This window comes from Panicum virgatum, chromosome 3K (assembly GCF_016808335.1).
Source record: "Panicum virgatum strain AP13 chromosome 3K, P.virgatum_v5, whole genome shotgun sequence".
In the NCBI taxonomy this organism is placed as follows: Eukaryota; Viridiplantae; Streptophyta; class Magnoliopsida; order Poales; family Poaceae; genus Panicum; species Panicum virgatum.
This window is the reverse complement of record NC_053138.1, coordinates 22,195,377-22,208,702: the sequence shown is the minus strand read 5'-3', so window position 1 is coordinate 22,208,702 and position 13,326 is coordinate 22,195,377. Positions and strand designations below refer to the sequence as shown.

General features: G+C 51.8%; 2 protein-coding genes across 2 annotated transcripts; one reads left to right on the top strand and one right to left on the bottom strand.

The window, feature by feature from the left end:
* The first annotated feature begins 3,049 nt into the window (after window positions 1-3,049).
* LOC120700726 (uncharacterized PE-PGRS family protein PE_PGRS20-like) lies at window positions 3,050-3,697 on the top strand. The gene has a single exon (XM_039984964.1). It carries the CDS (start codon window positions 3,050-3,052, stop codon window positions 3,695-3,697), a length of 648 nt encoding a protein of 215 aa, XP_039840898.1.
* A 3,966-nt stretch (window positions 3,698-7,663) lies between these two features.
* LOC120698381 (abscisic acid receptor PYL4-like) lies at window positions 7,664-9,332 on the bottom strand. The gene is made up of 2 exons (XM_039981947.1): window positions 8,147-9,332; window positions 7,664-7,844 (listed from the first exon to the last, which is right to left on the bottom strand). The coding sequence occupies exon 1, from the start codon at window positions 8,970-8,972 to the stop codon at window positions 8,364-8,366; it is 609 nt and encodes a 202-aa protein (XP_039837881.1). The 5' UTR covers window positions 8,973-9,332; the 3' UTR covers window positions 7,664-7,844; window positions 8,147-8,363.
* Between the last annotated feature and the right edge of the window lie 3,994 nt (window positions 9,333-13,326).

Below are 13,326 nucleotides of genomic sequence, written 5' to 3'. Positions count from 1 at the left end.
CAGGAGCAGCGGTAACGGCGGCGGGAGGCACAGCGGCTATGTTCGAGGCACGCGCAGTGGCGGCGTTGGCAGGCCATGCTGCGGCCACTCCGTGGCCGGCTGCCGCGGCACCTACGGGTGGCGCATCCCCGGTGTTCGCAGGGCGTGTTGGTCCCCTTCCGTCTGCGTCCTTGGATTGTGCCGGGGTCATTCCTGATGAGGACATCCTCACTATGCACGATGCCATGGAGTTCCATCTTGGAGGCCGCCATTGGCTCGACCTTGTGCCTAGGAAGAGGACTTCCACTGACTTGGTGTGCAACCGGCCGAGCTGCAATGACGGTTCTGCCTATGCGCCTGCATCAAATGGGTAATCGACTACATCTCTCCTTCATGGCCATAGCTTGCAAAGTATTGTGACATCTTTTGTGTGATGGTACATGTACAATTGATGCTTCTAGTACCAATAGAAAGGATAGTTGAATGGGTAGTCGATAGGATGATGCTTTTGTGCCTTATGTTGACATGCTTTTATGACTGTGTTCTTAAATTATGTGTATTTCAATGCAGACTTATGTGTATTTCAATGCCACATACGAGTACATTCACAACTGTCTCAGAACATGTATAACAGGTCACACATAATTCATGGTAATTGCCTTCACAGTTTAGTCATTTACAAAACATGATGCCATATATACATGCAAAAGAGTTGTGCAGCCACTTTCAAACGCCTAGGCTGCAATATGTACAGTAAAAGACATATCTTCCCCGGGTCCCCTCTATGAACCAGCAATATCTACAGCACATCTTCCCCCGGTTCCCTGTATGAACCAGAAATATTTACAGCAAAAGACATATCCTGCCCTCCTCCCTCATCCTGCAGCAGCCAGTTGTTGTAGGACAACATCATACAGCTCATGATTCACGCTAAGGCTATTGGGAAGCATTCCTACAGCCTCTAGCGCTTCCTTGTCCATATGGGGGATCTTATAACCATTTCCTCCTCTTTTTTTCATGACTTCTATCATGCACCCTTGTAGAGTCAAGAAGACATTTCTAATTTTGGATTCATCATAAGTACTTAACTCTCTTTGTACATTCTGAATTAACTCATCCATATTCTTAGAACTTGTAAGAAATGTCTTGGATTGTAAGGATGCGAAGAAACCCAGGTCTAGAATATTCAAATCCGGGGAGTTAGGTGGCTGGTTAAAGATGCGAATGTCTAGCCCTGTTTGGCGAACTGCGAGACAAAATGCTTCATCATTTGGTTCTATGTGTGTGCATGTGTTATCTTGTTGGATCCAGATTGTCTCTCCTCTAGCTTCCCGGGGCCACTTTGCAACAATAGCTGGAAGAACCTTTGTGATAAGGTAGCTTCTACTAACATCCCTTGTCACATTGATTGGTTTTGTGACTGGAGTACCCTTGTCTCTATATTTGCTGCCTCTTTGTGTTGGTTCCTGAAACATGGGACAACATAATTAAAGCGGCTACCTTGGTCAAACGCAAACAAAAAAAAACATCTGCATTAGTGATTAGAAGAACACTTGTCTCACAAAGGGCCATATGCCTAGTTTGTCATCGAAGTAGTATTTTCCTTCAGCATCATATCGTGGCTCAGTTACAGCACTTAAGATCATACATTTAGGAATAGAATTCTTTTTATGAATTGTTCTCAACGGATCCTCTTTCCTCGGGCAACATGTAGAACTTCTTTACATTTTTGTGGTGTTGAACCATTTCTCGTCTGTGTGAATAATGTTTTTCATATCAATAAACTGCAATGTACCAGCATCTAGCATAGATACACAGTATTGCAGCCGTGCCATCTTGTTGTCATGTCACAAATATGGCTTGAGAGTGTTAGAGTATCGACGTATCTTGCCTTGTTTGAACCAGCGGTGCAGCGTGGATCTTTTCACACCTAGTTCATGAGCTAGAGCCCTAAGTGTGGTCCTTTTATGCAAAGGTATTGTTGCAATTCTAGACATATCAATGGTAACCTTCTTGCGACCACAATTTTTTTCCTTTTGCATGATACATCGACTGGTACACCTGCAGCAAGGCATTCCTTTGCTGTCCTCCATATAGATTGCACATAGCACCTATTAACATTAAACAAATTGGCTACTATTGTGGTAGTCCTTCTTTTCAATTTGCCATTCACGCTCCGGAGAAGTAAAGCTTCATAAATTGCTTGTCTTTCTTTGTCTGACAAATTCTTCCTTTTCATCACCATGTTTGCATATTTAGTTTGGCTGCCTGTGAGATTATTTTCATTTCAAAGTCATTATGTGATTATTGCTGGAACCACTAAATTTTGTAATGTTGTTTTAACCTTGTTCAACATGTTCTGCATCACTGGACCTATCGAGCGCCTCTTCCTCCAAGGCGTAGTTCAGATCAAAGGTGGCTGCTTCATCAGTGGGATTGAACGCATCAGCTAGATGTAGAAATCAAAGATAAATTAGAAGTAAAATATTTATATAAAACCTTAAATCCTAAAGTTGCTGGAACTAAATAATTTCATGCATTCCATGTACCTTGATCGCCATGATCTGTGGACCCTTGGAGCTCATCTTCGGCGAAGCTAACATGAAAATCGACAGCATACACACCGGCGTCCTCATCTACATGGCGGCAGTAACAAGCATTGTAAGACTAAAAACTGTATGGCATCAATTAGTTCAAAACTTCTCTTAACCTTGCATGTACTCTACCTGCCTCCTCTTCCTCCAAATCAATGTTTGAATCAAAGTTTAAATCAAAGTTTGCTGCTGCTGCAGGTGCATTGTACCCATCCACTTCATCTACATGGAAGAGGGAGAAAACTCTAACCGTGTGTTTGGTTGGGGGTTGGAGCGAGCTGGGTTGGGTTGGACCCATCCCTATGGATGTTTGGATGCAATTGAGTAGGGTTGGGTTGGCTCCGCGAAGGAATATTCCTCCAATATGCGGGTTCGGCCGATTCCTCGAAAAACGACGGACGGAGTGAACATCCTGGAGAGAACCCACTTTTCGTGACGTCCAATAACGGAGCTGACGGAGACTACGATGACGGGCGATGGAAGATGCGAGGCAGCGGAGGCCGGGCTCCGGCGCATCGGCGGTGGGCGGTGGAGGCCGGGGTACGGCGCGCCGGTGGCGCCGGACGAGCTCGGTCGCCGGTCCAGCGAGGACAAGCGGCAGAGGAGGGCGGGGTCGGCCGCCAGAGGAGAGCGGGGCGGCGGAGGAAGGCGGCGCCGGACGAGCTCGGTCGCGCGCGGATCTGAGGCCGCGGTGGTGGAGGAGCAGAGGCCGGGCCGGCGCCGCGCGTGGATCCGGCGGCCCCGAGCTCGGCCGTGCGAGCATCGGCGGCGGCCGGCGGCGGCGGGACGAGGCGAGCCAGCGGCGGCAGGACGAGGTGAGCCGGCGGCGGCTAGTGGGAGGCCTAGCGGCTGGCGGCCAGGAGGCGGAGGGGGGTGGCCAGGAGGCGGAGAAGGGGGTGGGGGGCGCCGGCCAGGAGGTGCAGGAGGGCGGCGGGCGATTGGCGCCGGCCTGGAGGCAGAGGAGGGGACGACGGTCGGGCGGCGTCGGCCTGGAGGCGTCGGAGGAGGGGGCGGCGCCGGCCAGGAGCGGAGGCATGGGCGTTGCGGGCGAGGTGCCGGGTGAAGAAGATAAAGATGAGAGGGGTTGGTGGATGACATGTGGGTCCCGGCTGGGACTATTCTAACGGTGTTAAGTTGCCATCCGTTCCATATTTTTCAATCCCTTCAACCAAACAAAAGATTGGAACGAACCCATCCTGCTAACCAAGCATGAGAGGGGTTGGAGCCATCCCTAAAACGAGGGATGGAACCAACCCAACCCACTAGGTCCCCCCTCCAAACACACGGTAAGGTAAAATCCATAACCAAAGCAAACTAAGTGTATGCATGCATGTAAACTGTGTGCTGTGGTCCAGAAAAGTCTCTAACCTCGTATGCCGCCATGTTGAGGTCAAAAGAAGGTGCTCCATCTCCATCTCCCGGGGGGTGGGAGGTCCTGGCCATGAGGTAAACCCCCAAAAGGGTCATCTTCTTCAGCTGCTTCTGGTGGAACGTTGAGGTCTAGAGCCATGGTGGGCGTGGAGTTTGTGTGGTGATTGTTGAAAGTTGGTGGTCCACGGAGGCTATATGTAATGCTGTCACTTTGTTTTTGGGTTGTTTGAACTTGGCGCCTGCAGTTTTTGGCGCCCGTGTGAACTCTGCTGAAGTGGGTATACTTTTCTGCTGGAATGTGCTGGAACGTAATATTTTAGGACTATATACCTGTGCTGTTGCCGGGACCATATCACTTCAACCGATGGGCACATGCGTAATTTTACTACTCTTCTATTTTTTTCCGTTTAAATGCTACAAATGCTAACACTGTGGGAGTAGCTACTTGTAGTAGTAGCTGCGGGATGGGAAGCAAAGGCGATCAAGCAGGGTGGTACGCCCGCGCACGTACGCGCGTGGGGATCCCCATATCAGCCAGGGTGTTCGCCATTAGGTGTTCGCCTAGTTTAATGGCTGCGGCTCAGATCCACGGCTGGCACCAGGTCAAGCCCCACCTGCGCTGCACTGCACTGTGCTCCCGCTCGCCTCGCCCCGAGCTTGGGGCGCGCTGCGCCCATGGTGTCAGGCAATCGCGGCGAGTGCGATGTGCGAATCCTCCGGCGCAGCGCAGGGAATCCTAGAGCACGGGCACGGGCACGGGCGGCCGGGCGCGGCTCCCGAATTCCTCGTACGGGAAGGCAAATTCGAAATCACATTGAGCATGGCCTTGCTCCGGCAATTGGGTGTCTCGGTCGCTTCGCTCGCTTGCTGTCTGCGTACGTGAATCGATGAGAGCAGGTATCATGATGAGCGCCGAGCGGGTGAAATGTCAATGTGGAAGAAAGAGAAAGGCCGTCTGGCGAGACGGCGGTATTCAGCAGGCGGATGCACTGTTTGAGCCTGCTCCTCCGCTTTCAACTGTCGTTGCTTTCATGAAATAAATGAGCTACAACTGCTGAATAAAAAAAGCAGCACCCGGCTGAGCTGGAGCTCGTTTTCGCCGGCAAGTAGGCGAGGTTTGTAAGGCTTGCTCTGAAGAAACCCTCTGTTTAAGTACTGTAGGCAATGTGTTCACCGGGGAATTTGCGTTGGTTTGTTCGTGCCTTTGCTGCTTTGCTTGTGCTTTTCTTTCTTGAAATAGCTTAACTCATATGTTTTTTTTGAAATAAATAGGGGCATATATGTCGAAATGCTGCAGAAGGGCTCTGGGCCAAATGGTAAGGCTAGGGAAGGCTAGGGGCGTGTTTAGTTGCGCTTCGTAAATTTTTTGAAAAGACATCTTTTTATATTTGAAGTACTAAACATAGACTAATCACAAAAATAATTACAGAACTTGTCTGTAAATCATGAGACGAATCTAATGAGCCTAATTTATCCGTCATTAGAGGTTGTTTACTGTAGCATTACGGTAGCAATTTAGCGTCTGGTTACAGCCTAATTAGGTTCATTAGATTCGTCTCGCCATTTACAGACAGCAGTCACAATGCGTTTTTTATTTCGTCTAGATTTAAGTCTCCATGTCTGCCGGAATTTTTTTTTTTTGAAATTTTGAATTTTGTAACTAAACACGGGCTAGGGCATCTCTAGATCTGCAAACTCATGCCAGCACCGTGGAGCCAGCCAGTAGAGAGCAGGATTGCATTTGCGCATCTGCAATGCAGAGAGATGTGCATCTTTAAAGATTTGTTTGACGTGCGCGCACACGGATGGCATGGCACCTGAGCTCCCTCAGAAGTCGGAACAAATGGACAAAAAATTATGACTTGGGGAGAAGAAGTATAGAGTCAGATGATTAACATAGTAGCGGGTGGCAAGGCGAGCATTATTTGAGATGATCTGTACTATTTTTTCTTGAGAAATACTAAACAGCAGATGGGGTGGCGACCTCAATGCAAGGTCCGGATTTCAAATTGTGTTGAACTTCAAGTTAGAGAATGTATAATACTGGGACGCCATTGATGGGTTTTTTTAGGATACTCTACAACCATTCATGATTCGTTCAGTGCTTTGGAGCAGATAGGATTTACTAAATACTAGTAGGGTAATTTTGCTCCAGGACATCGTAGAAACATGATATTTGTCAATGGACATCCTTCAAAACTAAATTTGCTGATGGACACTGCTCTTTTAAATTTATTTGGCACAAGACATAGAAAGGATTAAAATATTCATTTTTTTGTTTGGGGAGAGATAAAGACGATGAAAAGTCCATTGTACCCTTATTGAAGTGAATCCCGTATCAGTAGCTTCTAGCTCCTGTATCCTTTTTTTAGTTTCTATACATCTTGCGTTGGATATGACTGCCACGGTGGCAAGAAGCGGCGTTCACTGTTGCAAGACCAGCAGCCCCAGGAAGGCACCCGCCACCGGAGCTGCTGGTACGCCGCGCGGAGCTGCTGGTAACCACCAGGAAGAGTTCGGGAGCAGCGTCAACGACGGCGCCCGGACACTGATTCTGCTGTTCCAGGCTCCGATTCAGCCGCACCCCCGGCGGCTGGGCCCCTGCATCTACGTCGGCACCATGGCTCCTCTGCGCCGGCTCGCCTCCAAGGATGACCCGAAGATGCGCACGCTGCTGGCGGAGATCGGCGCCATGCCCCTGCTCGCCGCGCAGCTCTCCACGGCCGTGGCGTGGACGTCGCTGCCGCGCTCCTCAACATCTCCATCTCTGCGCAGGAGCAGATGGTGTCCGTGCCGGGCCTCCTCGACGCAACTGTCGCGCTCCGCACCGGCGCCACCGTGCACAACCTCCTCCGTGATGAGGCCCACCGCGTCGGCATCGGCGCGAGGTGGCCGCTCTTTTCCCGGCCGTTAAACTCCGCCGCCGAGTCTTCCGTTCCGCACGGTAGGGTGAGTGCGACCGAGGCAGCGCAGAGGGTGGGGAGAAGCACCATGAGGCTGGGGTGCCGTGCACGGAGGTGGGTGGCACGAAGGCCAGCGCGGTGGCGCGCGGCCATAGCCAACGGTATGGGCGGAGGCGTGCCATAGCCGGGGCTGGGCAGGTGGATGCGCGGCGGCAGCCGCAGGGGAGTGCGCGGAGGTGCCGCAGTGGCCCGCGCGGGCACGGGCAGATGTATGGTCGCCGCGAAGGCGAGCGACTGAGCAGCCATGGAGGCAAAGTGGGGAAGGGGCAGATGCGGGGGCCGTGGAGAAGATAGGCTGATTTTAAAAAAAAAGAAAAGAAGAGGCTGACAGATTGGAAGTAATGGTGGGCTGGAGGGACATTTTTGTCCATTGACTATTTCCTCTCTCCCCTCTACTCTAAAAAATCATTACTTTATTAGTTTGGTGTCTTGAAACAAATATTTGTATTTGAATGATGTCTTCTAGTAAAGACAAATTTGAATGGTGTCCACTAGCAAATATCAACATTCAAAAGTGTCTTCTAGCAAAATTACCCATACTAGTAACAATCGTTTCATGATTACGCCTAGCTACCATGTAGTACTTTTTTTTGAGCATCCATGTAGTACTAATTAACTTCCTTCCCCCAACACTAAACCGAGATTAGAGTCCTTGATCAATCCCCATCTGGCCGATGTGCACCTGTTCTGTGCAACTGCATCTAATTCATCCCATGAATGTAACTTATGAGCCACCAACCGGATACCCCCTTCAGATTTCAATAGATTTCTCAGCAGAAACTTGGCTTCCAACCGCAGGAACTAACACATAACAGCTACTCCTATGCAACCACAAGGACAATTGCTCAAAAGTAATGATCTTTTTAGAGGTAAATTAGGAGTAGTGACTAAATTTAACTAGGCCAAGCAGTAGCTAGACGGCTAAAACTTGTACTACGGCCCGTTTGGCACGGCTCTTGGGAGGGCTTCACGAGCGGCTTCACGTGAAGTCTTCCTAAACGTTTGTTTCAGGACCGGCTTCACACGTGAAGCCGGTTCTGAAGCCGTCGGCGGCTTACACAGGCAAGGTGAAGCCATGAAATCGTAGCTTCACACGGCTTACACATCAATCTAACAAGTGAAGCTGTTTTGCCAAATATTTTCTAAACGGCTCCAACTCCACCAGAGAAGCCGCTCCATCTGAAGAGCCAGAGCCAGAGCTGTTTTTAGAAGAGCCGAAGCCCTGCCAAACGGGGCTACATGTATGTGAATATTTGGTGTCAAATATGAGGCAACAGCCACACAAATGATTGTTTTTACTATGTGTCGCCCAAAAAAGAGAATTAAATCAAATCACAAGCTAAATCAATCTACAACCATTGAACCCATGGATCGATCTCCCCCAATAGGGCCAAAGGAACGGGAAGAAGTCAAGAGCAACGTCCCGCAAAAAAGCCGGCGGACGGCGACCCGGGCACTAGGCGAGCGCGTCGGCGAGCTGCTCGGCGGTGCGCGCCAGCGACTGGAGGTTGCAGCGCACGATGGTGTCAACGAACGTGCGCGTCTCGTCCGCGGTGTTCCCGGGCGGCACGTCCACGACGTACGACTCCACCACCAGGGTGTGGCCGGCGGCGGCCTCGTGCACGGTGGTGACGGACCGGTAGTTGGCGAGGCGGTGCTCCCCGCCGACGACGCGGAAGCTGAGCACGCGGCGCTCGTCGTCGAGGATCTCGAGCCGCTCGCGGCTGCTGGTGGCGGGGAGGCCCGACACGACGCGCACCTCCCGCACGGAGCCCACGGCGCCGCCGTCGCCGTCCACGAGGCGGCAGCTCCGGATGAAGTGCTTGTACGCCTGCGGCCGGTCGAAGCGCCGCACCACCGACCAGACCGCCCCCACGGGCGCCGCGATCGCCTGCACCACCGCCGAGCAGCACTGCCCCGCGCGCGCCGCGTGCTCGTGGTGCCGCGCCACCTCCGCCGGCACCGCCGCGCACGACGGCCCGTGCGACGCCGCCTTCCCGAACCCGCCGCAGCCCGCGATCCGGCTGTGCTGCTGCGGCAACGGCCTCGGAGCTGTGTACGGCATTGCTGCTGCTTCCTGCTTGCTCGCTCTCCTCTATGCAGTACCGGAAGCACCCTACTCCGCCCCCACGGTTCTTGGTTTTTCCTCAGAGGAGCAGCGGCCGCCGGCCGGGAGGGGATAGAGAGAGAGAGAGAGGGTAGAGAGATCAGAGCTGGTAGAGGCCGGAGGAGAGAGGCGGCCGCTTATATATACCTGGGACTGGGACGAGCAAGTGGGTGGTGCCGGTCACGGTCACTCCCCGCAACTTGCCGAGGCGCGCGCGCACAGCAGCGCGGCACCAGTTGCCATTCCTTACTGTGGCGTCGCAAGTTGCAGGGACTAGTTTTTTAGGGTCAGTTGGGAGAGTTGTTGCCTTGGCCGCCGATAGTTTTCTCGGAAGAAAGATGGCGGTTTGGCTCCCCGGGCTGGACTCTGGAGGCTGGCCTTCCAATGGGTGGGCATGGGGGGAAAGCCTGGCCGGGTTGGGGTGGTTGGTTGGGGCAAGGGGGGCAACGCGGTGGCCAATTGGGAGGGTCCCATTAGAATTGGGCAGGAAAGCGACGCGCATGCCCATTGGCGAGCGAATAAAGAAGATCGCGGGGTGCGATCCATTTATTCGTTGTTAAGGTTGGTTGATCTTGTTTATGAGCCAACTTGTGGGTGTAGTAGATGTTACAATCAATCAACCCAATTGCCATTCGTAAACGAATTCGACCCCCCACTGTTAATAACATATATACCTAGTACATATATTATATATACGCACCGTGCCAAAAGGGTCGGTGAAATTGTGAAAGGATCCATTTCAAGAGGGAGGGAGGGGGAGGATAAAGTTGGCTGGCGGGTCATCTAGAATGCCGGACCTGGTCGAGCTCGTGGCGGCGGGTCGATCAGTCCGTCCGCCCCCGCGGCCACTTGTTGCGCGGCGGGAGGAGGCGACGGTAATGCTCGTCATTTTTGGCGCTGGTGGTGGCTTTCTTCGTTGGGTGTGGCCGTGTATGGTACGGGGCATATGGTGCGGCCGGCACCGAGAGCGAGTGATCCACGATTCCATCCCGCACGGTTGTGCTCGTCGCGTCCCGTGTCCCGCACCGGCACTGCTGCCCTGGCGCTCCGCTGGGCGGCCTCGCAAATATCTCCCGATCTCCGGCGCGGCGAGGGAGGAGACGACGTCCAAGCCCCGGGACACCGGACAGCAACCGACCCGCCTGTTCCATCGTGCTGTCGCCGTAGCTTCTTCCTCTTCGGTGGTGGCGACTTTGGTGGGAGGCTAGTTGCGAAGCCTGGCCCTCCCGAGAACGCCAAGACGTTCCATCTGACTGAAACGGGGCCGTGGCGTGCATTCGCGTCCGATCTCATCTGGTGAAGCCAAGCCAGATACTGCTACGATTTGTCCGTTTCGCAAACGTCAGAACGCGGATCTAGGCTCCGGGAGGCGCTGTTCCCACCCCATAAACCCATAAACACAAAAAACTGTCACATCAAATATTTCGACACATGCATAGATTACTAAATGAAGTCTATTTACAAAACTTTTCGCTTAGATGGGCTGTAAATCGTGAGATGAATCTAATGAGCATACTTAATCCATGATTTGCAACAGTGATGTTACAGTAAAATTCGCTAATTATTGATTAATCAGGGATTAATTAGCATCATTAGATTCGTCTCGCGATTTACAACCCATCTGTGCAAAAAGTTTTATAAATAGACTTCAAATTAGTAAGATTCCAACGCAAAAAAATTTACGCTTGAACTAAACAAGGCCTTTGTTTCGCGCACGGCCTGTCAGTGCCTCTGGCCCTTGGGGCCTCGATGCGGTTTCAGTTTAGTACTTGGCATCGGCACGTGAGGATCTATAACACCTGCCTCGCGGACAGTCTGCTCGGGGTCGGCGGACGGTCCGCCCAGGCAACGCCCAGATATTTATCTGGATGGATGTGGGACCCGCCTGTCATTCCTCCTCTTCCTCATCACTTCGTCCCGAGCCGAGCGGAGCTCGAGCGCTCGCGCCGTCGTCGCCCCCTTCCGTCGATCTCCCTCCTCCGGCAACAAACCTCGATTCCTCGCGCGAGAACCTTCCCCGGCACCTCCTCCACCTTCCCAAACCCCCATTCCGGCTTCTCCTCGGCCGGAATCGCCCAACCACCGCCGGTCACCATTGGAGGTGCTTGAAGCTTTTCTCCACCGTCGATCCGTCTCTCCGGTCGTCCTCCGCTCGAACCGACCGCGGGAATGGATTCGTGGTGAGTTCCTTGTGCTCCCCGGTCCTTTTCCCCTTCCGTGGTGCGTCGCCGGCGCCGGAGAACGGCCGTCGCCGCGGAACTTGCTGCTGCCTGTGGCGCGGGTCAAAAGTTATGTATCGCGGACGGTCCGCTTGGGAGGTGCGGACAGTCTGCCGGTCAGATTAGATTTCGTCCAGAGACGATGTTGTCTCTGGTGGTTTAGCAGAACTGAACTGCGGACGGTCCGCTATAGGAGAGCGGACGGTCCGCCGTTGAAACTTGAAATTTGTCCAGAGACGATGTTGTCTCTAGTGGGGTTCGCAGGATTGAGCTGCGGACGGTCCGCTATTGGAGAGCGGACAGTCCGCCGTAGAGTTTAGGCTTTTGTCCAGAGACGTTGCCGTCTCTGGTGGATTGGATAAATGAACTGCGGACGGTCCGCCAAGAGGGGCCGGACAGTCTGCCGGTAGGATTAGAAATTGGTCCAGAGACGTTGTTGTCTCTGGTGGGTTGGCGTAGGTGTATTACGGACAGTCCGCTAAGGGTGAGCGGACAGTCTGCCGTATAGATTGAAGTTTGTCCAGAGAGATAATTGGTTCTGGTGGGTCGGTAGAATGGTACGGCGGACGGTCCGCCACTTGGGTGCGGACAGTCCGCAGGGCGTTCCAGTTGAAGTAAAATAGTTACATCATTGAGCTGCACTCATTTATTTTATATGCATATGTGTAGCATCCGCAGCTGAGGGCGCCGTATTTGAAGTGATTGCGGCACCGCAGGAGCAGCCGGCGCAAGCCCAGGAGGAGAGGTGTGAGAACCCGGCCCAAGGCCCGTCTGACCCCAGCTTTGAGCAGCAGCTCGAAGGCAAGCCCCGGTGCACATCCTATTAATTTAACTTATGACACCTATATATGTGTATTTATTACTTATGCATTACGTTTAGGAGTTGTTTGAAACCCTAGTTGCATGAACCCTAGGTGTCCTTGAGTTGTACTAGTATGTATAGGACGATAGAAATGCTATGCTAGATAGGGTTCGGTAGAAGTCGAGTAATTCTTGGTTACTCGCGAGATATAGGATAGTTTTATGTTTCTAGATATGAGTTATTAATCTATGGATGAAAGTCTTGGAATGAAAGAAAGAATAGAATCTGAGACCGGGCGGGAGAAGTGTAGTTCCGCCTGTGTCGGTTAAGAACCGAGCCGTTGTTGGCCATGCTGATCATGTTTGAACTGTACTAACCGCATGTCGGGAGTAGTAGGTAGTCGAAACCGGTAAGCCTAGTATTGCCTCGCTTCGAAAGTACAGAACTGCATCACCACCCCGTAGGGCGAGTCAAGTAGTCGCGGAGAAACGAGATGCATATGTTTACTTTTGGTGGTTTCACGTTGAGCTCGGCTGACTATATGAAGGTGGGGTGGTTCTGTAGTTCGAGGCGGGGAGGGGAAGGGTTGGTGCGTGTGGTCCGACGGGGCTAATGTGTGCCGTGTTGGTTAGGTCCACCTTGCAAGGTTAAATCGAATCGATTCGCCGTCAGTCGCTCTCAGATATGAGCACCTTGGTCACTGTGTCGTAGCGTAGTGTTGTGATGGAATAATGATTATACCTATGTTGATGAACATATGATTTACTATTTATTGCTCCACTATGCTTGCTCTAGATTTGATTATGCAAATATTAGACTATGTTAATTTATATAGAACTTGGGTTAAAATAAGGAAATTGAGGAATTACTTTAGTCGCTGTTTTCTGCAAGATAACCACCAGCCAAAAGTCTTGCCTGTCTAGATATGTGGGCTAAGTTATACCCACTGGTCGGGTAAGTCTTGCTGAGTATTAGTATACTCAGGGTTTGTTACCACAATTATTTCAGGACACGGAGACGTAGATTTCTGTCCCTGCTGCGTCAAGTTCATCCATCGGGACGCAGAGGGATGGGAGGTTGCGGAGCCGGATGTTTAGTTAGGGACCTTCCGAGGTTACACTTTTGGTAGTTGTATGCCCTTTCCTCTACTCGAACTCTAATTTCGGTATTGTAAACTTTATAAACTTTGGATATATTCAAACGGGGTTTGTAAAACTTAAGGTGAAATCGTATGTATATTTGTGGTATTTTCAAATATGTGTCGTGCTTGTACCATCTGCGCCCACCTTCG

What these genes read in the sequence shown, in the direction of transcription:
- LOC120700726 (XM_039984964.1), top strand. Translation starts at nt 3,050, where the DNA reads ATGGAAGATGCGAGGCAGCGGAGGCCGGGCTCCGGCGCATCGGCGGTG.
- LOC120698381 (XM_039981947.1), bottom strand. Translation starts at nt 8,972, where the DNA reads ATGCCGTACACAGCTCCGAGGCCGTTGCCGCAGCAGCACAGCCGGATC.